This window comes from Lepidochelys kempii, chromosome 25 (assembly GCF_965140285.1).
Source record: "Lepidochelys kempii isolate rLepKem1 chromosome 25, rLepKem1.hap1, whole genome shotgun sequence".
Classification (NCBI taxonomy): Eukaryota; Metazoa; Chordata; order Testudines; family Cheloniidae; genus Lepidochelys; species Lepidochelys kempii.
The window spans coordinates 15632476-15643885 of record NC_136404.1 but is presented as its reverse complement, the minus strand read 5'-3'; the positions used below and the strand labels follow the sequence as shown (position 1 = coordinate 15643885).

Below are 11410 nucleotides of genomic sequence, written 5' to 3'. Positions count from 1 at the left end.
ACCCCTACGGCCCCGCGCCGCCAAGGGCAGCTGTGCTCATCTCCGCCCGGGCACCGCTCGCCCTGGGGCCGAGGGAGAGGCCCCGGGGATGTGGGGCGCGGCCCCGGGGATGTGGGGCGCGGCCCCGGGGATGTGGGGATCTCAGGGTGGGGTGGCCTCCCGCTCCAGATGGGGAGGGGGGCGGGGCCTCAGGGGCTGGGGCTGAGTCACGCTTCGCCCCGCCCCCCTCGGATCTTCCCCCCCCCCCCAGCCCCCGGGTCACGGTCACGGTCACGGTCACGGTTGCCCCGGGCGTCAGCAACAGGCGCGCGCGCGGCCCCTTTAAGGGCGGGGCGGGGCGGAGCACGCAGCGCGGGACGCCAATGACGTGGCGGGGGCGGAACCGGAAGTGGGGGCCTGCCGCTGACTGGGGCTGGGCGTACGGTGGCCGGGGTGGGGACGGAGTGCGGGAGCCGCGATCAGGTGAACGTCTGGGTGGGTGCGTCAGTTCGGGGGTGGGGGCGGGTATACGGAATGGGGGGATAGGCGTGGGGAGGGGGGTATATGGAATGGGGGGGTGGACATGGGGAGGGGGGCGGTGTGGGGAAGGGGTATATGGAATGGGCGGTGGGGTATGGAGAGGGGGTGTATACGGTGTGGGGAGGGGGTATATGGAATGGGGGGGTATACAGTATGGGGGGGTGGACATGGGGAGGGGGGTATACAGAATGGGGTGGGGGTGGGGAGCGGTGGGGTATGGAGAGGGGGTGTATACGGTATGGGGGGGTGGGGGTGGGGAGGGGGTATATGGAATGGGGGGCATACGGAATGGGGGGATGGACATGGGGAGGGGGGTATATGGTATGGGGGGTGGGCGTGGGGGAGAGGGGTATGTGGTACGCGCGGGGATATAGGAATAGGGGTATGGGATATACAGTGTGAGTTGGGGGGAAGGGATAAAGGGTGTATATCCAGTCAGGGGGGTGGGGGGCAGCAGCAGCATTATCTCAGCAGGCAGGAAAGTCACTGACTCCTTAGTCTCTTCATGCCCATTCCAGGATGCCCGTTTATGAGGCGGGAGAGTTATGAGCTCGAAAGGCAAGAAGCGGGTGGTTCTGCCGACTCGGCCTGAACCACCCACCGTGGAACAGATCCTCGAGGACGTCCGGAACACCCAGCCATCCGATCCCATGTTTGTCCTTATAGCAGAGTCCAATAAAGGTAGGAGAATGCATCCCAGCTCTTTGCCCCGGGAATCTCCATGATCCATTCTGTATGAAATCTTCCAAACGATGGGAGCCTGTCTCTGTCCACTCCAATCCTACCTATCAATTATAAAATCTTCATCAGCGAGCATTGCACAGATTGGCCCTGAAAGTTGCTGCCATCTTGCCAGTTTGTTGGCTTGGATGATATGAGTTGCTGGTCTCAGTCCTGTTCTTGGAGGACACCTCTTTATAGCCCAAAATCCACAGCTGTGATTGGTGCTCTTGTTGACAATTTCTTCAGGGAAGCCACAGACTTCATGGGGCCGGGAGACTGACCTTCCCTTTCACCTTTACAGGTGTCCTCCCCTGTTTGTAAGTAAGGCGCGTTGGTCAGAGCACGGCAGGGAAACATCCCCTGGCGCTACCTGTGCAGTTTAGAGGCTATAAATAGGTCTTTGGCCTGTAAAGGCTATAAATAGGTCTTTGTAACAAGGCAACACAAATCACAATAGTTTTGATCAGAGGAGCCCAGAAAACTAAACCCAAGCTTCAAAATGAACGATCTTAATTCTGTTTTCTTTATTGCACCTTATCAGCAAACTCTCTTCCTTTGGGAAATTGTTGCCAGGGCAGTAGCACTGGGAGGTGAGTTCTGCTTACTGGGGTTTGGGGTGGACCATCAGTGGGAGATTATGGGCCACAGGGAAGAGACTGTAAAAGGGGGAAGCTTTATGGCTGCATTGATCTAGGATGAGTATTATATCCCCCTTCGAGAGGATGAAGCAACTTGTCTGCATTCACGTGGTGTTAGTGGCAAGAGCTGGGTATAGATCCAAGGAGTCCTGGCTTCTAATCCTCTGCTCGGAGCACTGGAACAAGTATCGCTCTTGTTGTAGGTAACAAATATGCAGAGTGGTGCTTCCTCCATTCCACTTGATAGATAGGGGATGCCTAGTTTTCTATCGAGACCTGAAGGTGTATCTGATCTGAAATGTAACTTAGCTTTACATAAAGCGACTACCCCTTTTGAATGCATGTTATTCTCTGTCTTTTCCTCCCACATTTCCCCTCCCCAGACTTGCCAGCCCCTAGGAAGAAGGAGGATTCTGAAGTGAAGACCGAGCGCCTGTACCAGCAGAGTCATTCTTATGTAGAGATGAACCAGCGGCTGCAGAAGGCCTGCAGTGTGCTGAAGGAGAAGTGCATAGAGCTGAAGCAGGCGGGTGTGACTTTGGAACAGAATATCGTGGAAATTAAGGAAAAGGCCTTGTGAGGTTGTCTGGCCTCTCTGGAATGCCGAGAGATTGGGAGCAGAGACAAAAAGCTGGCCCAGGAGGGTCTGCTCTCAACTGTAAAAAAGCCCCGCCTCCTAGTCCTGACAAACTTCTCAGTGTGTGTCAGACTTTCACAGACATCCCCAGTGTGGCTTCTTGTTTCTGTATCCAAATCATAGGGCCAGAAAGCCACCCAGCCAGATATGTGTGTCTTTGATTTAATGGTGTGTGCTTTGATTTAATGGAAGATCTGTCACTGCTGCATGTTGCCTGGAATCGCCAAGAACCAGCCAAGCCTCATGAATGCAGCTTCACAAGAGTTGCCCCTCGTGCTCACTGGAAACGCTAGGGGGTATGTGAGGGTGGGTTTCATCTTTAAAGCTAAAAATGCTACAGGATCTGCCTCCGTAGCCTTTTCCCAGTGGGCGGCCCTGATCTTGTTGCTCGTGTTCGGAAGGGACTCTTGGACCAGGCGTCTTGTTGAGCCATTAGGAGAACCTGATACCAGTTTCCAAATGGCAAGCTTGAACCTGATCTGGCTGGGGTAAGCGTGGGCTCCAGGCAGCCGTTGACTTTTTGTAAGCGGGTCACCGTCTCAGGTGCCCATAGTGACTGTTGGCATGACGTCCCCCTCACCCTCCAGGTTTACCTACGACTTCTCCATCTGGTATTGCCTCCATGACGACAATATTGCTTCCTACATCTCCATGATGCTGAAAAATCAAGGCCTCCAGGGCTATGCCGAGCACCAGGACCAGGTGGCAGGGACGTCCATTCTCATGACGGCCACTGAGGTCATACAGGCCAGCAGGGTCGCTATCGTCATCTTGTCAGCCAGCTCGCTGGACGACCCCTGGTGTCAGCGCGTCGTGGAGTGGAACCTGCATCATGTGATGGAGCGGGAGGGGACGAAGATGATCCCGGTTTACGTGGACGTGGAGAAAGAGCAGGTGCCTCTGGTTTTAAGGCATCTTAACGAACTCGACTACAGAAACAAATTCTTCGAGCGGAGGTTGCTGGAGAGCTTGAAGAGCATCAGGCCTGCAGCTGGCCGAGCGAGGGCTGTGCGCCCCTCCAAAGTGGCCAGCACCAAAAGCAGAGTCAGCCGATAGCAACTGGGAGAAACTGAGCCCGGTGGACTTGGCTTTGGTTGATTCCTGCCAGGAGTGAGGCGCTGTGTCTTGCCCTGTCCATTTGGCATCCGGGGTTTGCTGTGGGCCCCAGTGCGGTGCTGGCGGTGAACTAATCTGCTTGGCTTTGCGCCTAGACTCGACCCCCGTGAGAATACTTAGAAAATAAAATGGTTGCTAGTGGGAGTTTGCTATTAAAATGCAGTGGGAGTCGATATGGAATGTGAGCCACGGCTCCAGGTTTCCTAAATCTCATTATTTAATAAGCTCTTATTAAAATCCATTCCTCAGAAAACTGAACGGCTGAGTCTTTGTTACAAGCTCTTTAATGGAGAGGGGCTGGGTAGGGATAAGATAAGGTCCTGCTGGGAGCCAATAATGAGCTTTATTCTCAGCTCTGACCCTGGCACCCCCAACCCCACCAAGCTTTTCGTTGGCTGTATCTGCCCTGGTAACTAACTGGTCCTCTCCCAATGCTTTGCTACGCTGATGCAGCTCACACCAGGCCCCTTGGAGCCCTGTCTGCACTAGCCGTTCCTGGTGCGGATAGCAACAGATGGCGATGTCCTTAAAATGCTGGTGTAAAGTAGGCCTGTGCCTCAATTTCTTTCCGTCTGTGAAATGGGTGCAACAATGCTTGCCTGTTTTGAAGGGGCGGGAAAGAGTTGTTTGTGATTTCATTGGAAGTCGTAATAACCCCTAGCCCTTATTTAGTGCTTTTCAGCACCAGATCTCAAAGCACTTTACAAACGAGGCCAGTCTCATTATCCCCATCTTGTAGATGGGGAAACTGAGGCACAGGAAGGGGGAGTGACTTGCCCGAGGACACAACTAGCATGCTAGTGGAAGAGCTGGGAATAGAATTTAGGTCTCTGGAGACCCAGCCCCTTGTTCTGTCCACTAGCTAATGGTGCAGAGTGTGGCAGAATTGCAAAGTACCTTGGACCGGAAAAGCCTGAGCACTTTCCTTCAGATCTCTGCTCGCACCTGGGCGTTGGCTCCATCCCAGTGTGATCATTGGGATGTCGTGCTCCCTGCAGTTAGACTCCTCAGTGAGCATTGGGTGGTTACGACCTTGGGTTTACATCTGGGAGAGAGACACTGTGTTATCACCTGCTACGATCGCTGACACAGCTTCTTGCCGGGGAGGAGGTCAAAGGTGCATGTTGCAGTCGATCACGTAAGTGGTTGCGAAAATGAAGGTAGTGGCGTATCTCTTGGTCTTGACAAGGTCCAGAGCTGTGCAGTGGCTGAGAGTTGGTGCATGGGTGTGACAAGGGGACAGGGGTTGGGCAATCGGATGCTACGCTACAACCCTAGCTGGATCAGGGGAATGGTTCCAGATTTGTAATCTAGTCCAGCCCCAGGACCTGTTTCAGCAGCTGTTTGTGCCTAAAGATGTGATCCTGATCGAGGAGTGCAATAGAAAGGGAATTAAAAGTGGCTGGAAACTGCAAGGGAGCAGTTAACATCTCTTCTGTCAGGGCACGTGGGCTGGGGGATTCGGCCATGTGGTGCGGGGCCGGGGGGGTGTTGAGGGGTAGAATGTCACAGAGCAAACAAAGATTGGAATCTGGCCCCAGAGTGTTCAGGAAGCATGTAATGTATTCAACTTGCTTTTTACCCTCTCACTTTAGACCACTGAGTTCCTGTTTTCGTGGCAGTAGCAAGGTGAGCCCGTCTCCTCTCCCTGCCGGTAGCCTTGGCATGTTTCAGCTGTTGGCACTCAGCGTCTTCCTCCCTCTGAAACATCTCCCAGCCCCGGCGCAGAAACACTTTGCTTTCAGTGCCGTCAAGTTTTCACAAGCGGTGAAGAAAGACTTGCTGTGGGTGTGACAGCAACAACGTTGGCTGCACGTCCTTTGCTCTGCAAACCTCACACCTCTGCACCACCCGCCCCCCGAGAGCACTTTCTCCCACTGCCGCAGAGGAGACGCAAATGCGCTCAGGGAAGGAGCGGGGTATATAAGTAAGAGCGGAAATGCCCCCTGACAGAAGCAGTGGGGCGACGACGTCTGCAGACGACTCAGCGTGGCAGCAGCATGAAGGCAGATCGGAAATTGCTCTTCCTGGTGCTGCTGTTCCTCCCCATTGGGAAGGCTGGTGAGTGGGTGGTCACGTGGTGCCAGGGAGTGGCAGGGTGGCCCAGTGGATAGGAGCACCGGGCTGGGAATCCGGAGGGCTGGATTCTATTCCTGACTGCCCCTAATTTGAGTGGGCTCAGCTGAGCCATTTCTCTCTCTCTCTCTGCCTCAATTCCCCCATCGGTGAAGGAGTTTGCCTTTCTCTGAAACATCCAGTATCAGCAGCTGCTGGAGCCAGGCCTCTGGACGTGATGGGTCAATAGACTGATGGTTTAACATGGCTGGGGGGGAATCCGGGGCTCCTGATTCATACTCCGATGCCCTGCCCATTGGACTGGAGCTAGCTACCTCTCGGCTTCAGGGCTTATATACCCAAGGGCATAGTTGGAGCAGCTGGGACATGGATCGGTTCCAACATGGTAGTGCTGGGATTCGAAAACCCCTCCCTTTCCAGGGTTTGGGGTGAAAATTGTCCCCTGCATCTGCCTTGCTCCCCGGTTCCCGTGCACTGGGGCACGTCTTGCTTCTCTCTTTGCAGCAGGCCAGCTCCAGTCTTTGATCATTGGGGGACGTGTCGCATTGCCTCACTCCAGGCCCTACATGGTGTCTATCCAGCTCAAAGGCATTCCCTCCTGCGGGGGAACCCTAATCCACGCGCGCTGGGTGCTGACGGCTGCGCACTGCTACGTCGACCCGTGAGTACAGAACCCACCCCAGGCTGGTGGGTTCCCGCAGATTAGGGCCGGAGGAGCAGGCTCCTGGCTCGGACAGGGGGAGCAGGCTGTTCTGGTGATCTGCTAGGTGAGCTCAGCCTTCTGCAGGGGTTGCTCTGCTCCTGCAGGGACAAATAGTGAAACCCGGGTTTAAGAAATGCCAGAGGAAAAGCCTTGGTGCCAGCCCGGGAGGAAAAGGGCCATTACTTGCCGAACGCCTGTCGGAATCTCACCAAACCATCAGAGCAGCAAACTAAGAACCCTGAAGGTCATTCAGCCTGGCAGGCGCACAGGGTCAGGGTCGTGAAGCGTAAATGGGGGGACTGAATGCAACTGAAATCTTTCCATTGCCTTCTGTAGGAGGCAGACTGGGACCCTAGAGAGGAAGGGAAGGTCTTATGGATCAAGGGCAGGACAGAGAGCCAGGACTCGAGTTCTTTCTCCAGCTCCTCCGTGGTCTTGGGTGAACCAGACAGGCCACATTTTTCAAAGGGGACCTCTGATTTGGGGTCTGTGGGGCCTGATTTTCAGAGGTGGTTGAGAGCCTCCAGCTCCCCCGACGCCCAGTGGAGTTGTGGGTGCTCAGCCTCTCTCAGAAGAATCTGGCCCAAGGGTGCATCACAGGGTGGGCACCTCAAAACCAAAGCACCCAAAGTGGCCTGAATGGCCCTGACCCTCAAAGGTATTTGGGCACCTAACTTCTAATGCAAATTAGACACCTAAATACTTTTGAAGAATCTGGGCCAACATGCCTGCTTCTGCATTCCCAGATGATACTTCCTTAGCTCATAGGAGGCATCTGCATGCAGAGCCCGTCTGCCCTCAGCACACCAGGGGCATGACAGGAGGATCAATGGTTGGGCTGGCATCACTGGGGTCATGAGTCAAGAGCTGGGGGAACATGCTCCACCAAAAAGACGACTTGCTCCTCTGACTGCAGGCTTAGCTTTGTGCCTCCCCGATGGGGTGTTTCCATTGGCATAGCCGGGTGTCCGCAGTGAGGGTGCTAACGCTAGAGAGGCTTTCTTTTTGTGTCTCAGGTGTAAGGGTTCCATCAGGGTGGTGGTGGGTCTCCATCGGCAGACTGTGAGAAATGCCCAAGTGCAGGTCTTCACTGTCGTGAAGTTTGTCCCGCATCCTTCCTACAACAGCAAGACCATGGTACATGATATCATGCTGCTCAAGGTACGTGGGTTTGCTAGAGAGCCATGGGTTCCAGTTATTCTAGCTTCTGCTGCAGGGGGCCAGTCCTATGAGGCAGCAGCATCTGACCATGAGGCTAGGGCAGTGGAGTGGGTTCAAATCCTGGCTCTTCCTGTTGTGTGATCTTGGACAGATCGTGTTGCCTCTGCCTGCCTCAGTTTCCCCCATCTGTAAAATGGAGGTAGTAATAGTCCCTAGCTCTTATCATCAGTGGATCTCAAAGCACTTTACAAAGGAGAGCAGAGTTGTCAAGCTCCTTTTACAGATGGGGAAACTGAGGCACACAGAGGTTAAAAGTGGACTTGCCCAAGGTCACCCAGCAGGTCAGTGGCAGAGGCAGGACTAGAGCGCAGGTCTCCTGAGTCCCAGCCCGTGCTCTAGCCACTAGGCCATGCTGCTAATGATTTCAGTATTTCTTTTGCGGATGGAAAGCGCTGTGTTAGGACCCTCAGGGGCAAGCCGGGGCATTCAGCACTGCATACGATTTACTCCTTCCTTTGTTCCTCCATCTTACGGTAGGTGGAAGGTTGAGTGGGGTGAAGGGGGGATGGGAGGGGTCTCTTTGGAGCCCTCTTCTGCTGTGGCTAGAAAGGTGAGATTCAGAAGTGACAAACTGCCTAATCCGTACAGGAAATCTTTAATGCTAGCAGGGCTCTCTAGCCAGTCTTGAGTCATTCTCAGCTCACACCCTTGCCTCTGAGGTGCTGGTAGGTGTGCAGCCTGGCCTTGCTTTTGCTGAGGGGTAAAGTTTTTCCCAGAGTCTGGCCTCTAACAGAGCTAAGGATGCTTCCTTCTGTCCCTCAGCTGCTTCCCAACAGCTAGGAATTCTCATTCCTCCTCCCCCTTCCCACTATCCCTCAGTTTCTTGGCTTGCACAGTTTCCTCTAGGGCTGGATTGGGGGCTTGGCCTCTCAGGAAGCAGCCTAGAAGGTGCAGCCTGGGTGGTGGGGGGGCGGACACGGACTTCGGTGAGTCCTAGATTCTGGGCTGCTCGAGGTGGGGCTGGTGCAGCCTTTCGTGGGAGTTAGAGCAGTCACCGAGGCATCTGGCCGCCTAGGGGCTGCTCTGCACTCCCCGCACCAGCGTCTGCCAAGGGGGGCGATGCACGCTGCCCCTGTTTGGGGGAATTCTCCCAGGAGCCCTGTGGCACAAAGGGGCGTTAGGAGAGGGCTGGAGCCAGGCCCCTGGCTGTTTGAGACTGGCCAGGCTTGGATAGTGGGGGTCAGTCTCCGTGTGTTTCTCAAACCTCCTTGGGGTTGTGGACTCCCCTGCTTAAGACAGACCATCTCCCCATCCCCCCTACCTAGGTCACTATAGAACTTGGTGATGAAAAGAGTCACATTTGGGCTCTTTGTATCAATGGCACAAAGTCACCGCCTCCTCCCCCCCGACCCCCAGCGAGCCCGGGACTGGGCCGCAGCCTGCAGGAGAAGCTGGAGGCATCTCCACGGAGATGGAAGCAGCTCGGGGGACCGCAGTGGTGCTAGGGCTGGGGACCTTTCTGCAGGCTGGCAGTCTGTCCCCAAGGTCTGACCTTGGCTTTCGCTCCTGCCTGCAGCTGGACAGGAAGGTGGCTTGGAACAAGGAGACGAGCCTTCTCCCGCTGTCCAAGAAGAAGCCGGCCCTGGGGACGCTGTGCAGCGTGGCTGGCTGGGGGATTTTCAGACAAAACAGCAAGTATTCCCCCGTCCTGCGCGAACTCAACGTCAAGGTGATGGACAGCAAGATGTGCAACAACAGCCGGTACTGGCATGGCGAGGTCACCGGTGCCATGATGTGCATCGAAGGGGTCGAGAAGGGCTCTGCCCCCTGCAAGGTGATGGCTTAACAGCAATGCTGGTCTAGAAGGGGCTGATGGGGAAGAGTCCCCAGCTGGCTGTGTGTAAGGGGGATGGCCTCGTTGCCAGGCCTGCGTGCTTAGCTGCCTGTTCTCGAGCATGTGTGGAGTTGGCAGTGCCTGACGAGGGGGCCCCAGACAGAGCTAAGGTACTAAAGAACCTGCCCTGCCCCTCCCCTGAGTATGCCCTGCCCTCACTCTGCCTCTTCCTGCTCCCCCCTCCCCCCCAGTGTCTCCTGCCTGCTGCTGAACGGCTGATCAGCGGTGGGCAGGAGGCTCTGGGTGGGGAGGGAGAGGAGCTGATGGGCAGGGCCCACCTTAGGGTGCTGAGCACCCCCTATCTTTTCCGTGGGTGCTCCAGCCCTTTGCTGACAGGGATGCTCGGGGGTCTGGCCACGTGTTCTCCCTGGGAATCCTGTCCAATTTTCCATCCCGGAGGCTTTGATCCTTTTTGGCAGGCGAGGATAAGTGAGGTGCAGGGAGCTGCTGGCCAGGGTCTCCCCAGGTCTTTGAAGCCCTTGGTAGCAGGCTTGGCAGAGAGGCCAAAGACTGAATGGGCCATGGAGATTTGCCCCTAGGTCAGGGCCAAGCTCTGCTGGGGCATGCGTGTGGGACGCTCACCCTACTTTGCACCCGCTCTGTGGAGAGAGGACTCCGGTCTCTGGGGCTGTCAGTCAAGCCCCTTTTACCAGCACAGCAAGTTGTTGGTTTGCTCCAGTCCTAGAATAACCCTCGTGCCTGCCCTGTGCAATGTGCCCCGCTGCCTCTATCCTCTCTGTTGCTTGGTGCCACCGCCTCTGTGCCCACCCCTGGGCCCTTCCATGCTCCTGCCCCTCACTCCCAGTGCTGCGAGGGGCCCTCCCAGGCTAACGGACGCCATGTACTCTGTGCTCTTGCAGGGTGATTCCGGGGGCCCTGTGGTGTGTGGCAAGAAAGCGGAGGTGGCCGGCGTGCTCTCCTTCGCGGGCAAAAGCTGTATCGACGTGTTCAAACCGCCCGTCGCAACGGCGGTCTTTAAATACAAGAAGTGGATCAAAAAATATCTACGTTAGGGCCAAGCCCTGTGACTGCATCATCTGTAAGCTTGCCTGTCCATCTCCCCTTCCCTGTATTGACGCCTAGTGGCTGCCCAGGTTAGAGATCAGCTCACTCACCCAGCCGCATGTGCCTCAGCCATCCGTCTGGGCACTGCTGGTTCAAACCCCCGCAAGCCCCCCACCCCCGCATACTTGTTCTCTTAGAGAGGCTTCAGCTCTGTCCTTCTCCCTCTCGGGCCTGGCATGCAAACTGTCTGCCTGCGTCCCTACATCACGCTTCCTGCTGCTGATTTCAAATAAAAGTGAAACCTCGTCCTGTCCGGTGTGTGTGTGCGCACGCCTTGGGGGCATCACGCTGTGGGTGCACTGGCTCCAGCTGATACCACAGCCGTGTCTGGTAACTAAGCTAAAGCCTTGGCCAGACCAACTCGCTCTTGGAAATTGGAACTGGGGTAAGGGACAGCTGGGTGGTGAGCAGCTTCCTTGCCCTGAGTGGCACTTGCTGTCTCCTGTAGTGATTACAGAGAGGAAGGAGCCTCTAAACATTGGTGTGGGGGAGCATCTGCGCTCCCTGGGAAGCCCAGCTAGCCCTCGAGAGGTGCTGCACCACCCCGGTGTACTGTATGTGGGACTAGAGCTGGGTTCAAAGCTGAGGTTTTCCCAGCTCCGTGCCTGGTCTCTCTGGCCAGAGTATCCGAGTGCCTGACCACAGCCATGGTGTGAGAGGTTAGTATTATCCCTGTTTTATGGCTGGGGAAACTGAGGCATGGAAAGCGGGGGCGGGTCTGTGTTAAAGTTGGAAATTAAACCCAGATCTTCAAGACTGTGCCTTAACCCTAAGTCCACCCTTTCCCTGGTGAGCAGGACGCTGTGCCTGTGAATCACCGCCAACTCAAGCCAGCTGGGGAACCAACCAGCTCTGTATATTAAATGAAAACCCCTCCC

The 11410-nt window shown here is 55.8% G+C and overlaps 2 protein-coding genes across 3 annotated transcripts; both read left to right on the top strand.

Annotated features, from left to right (window-relative positions):
• The first annotated feature begins 377 nt into the window (after window positions 1–377).
• C25H19orf25 (chromosome 25 C19orf25 homolog) lies at window positions 378–2663 on the top strand. Of its 2 annotated transcripts, none has more exons than XM_073323912.1 (3): window positions 378–462; window positions 1038–1200; window positions 2264–2663. In XM_073323912.1, the coding sequence occupies exons 2-3, from the start codon at window positions 1065–1067 to the stop codon at window positions 2458–2460; spliced, it is 333 nt and encodes a 110-aa protein (XP_073180013.1). In that variant the 5' UTR covers window positions 378–462; window positions 1038–1064; the 3' UTR covers window positions 2461–2663. The 2 variants fall into 2 exon arrangements, with proteins under 2 accessions (XP_073180013.1, XP_073180014.1); XM_073323913.1 differs by having other exon boundaries at window positions 409–474.
• A 1318-nt stretch (window positions 2664–3981) lies between these two features.
• Window positions 3982–10903, top strand: LOC140903119 (granzyme M). Its single transcript, XM_073323910.1, has 6 exons — window positions 3982–4771; window positions 5229–5694; window positions 6214–6370; window positions 7429–7573; window positions 9150–9407; window positions 10328–10903. The coding sequence occupies exons 2-6, from the start codon at window positions 5634–5636 to the stop codon at window positions 10478–10480; spliced, it is 774 nt and encodes a 257-aa protein (XP_073180011.1). The 5' UTR covers window positions 3982–4771; window positions 5229–5633; the 3' UTR covers window positions 10481–10903.
• The last annotated feature ends 507 nt before the right edge of the window (window positions 10904–11410 follow it).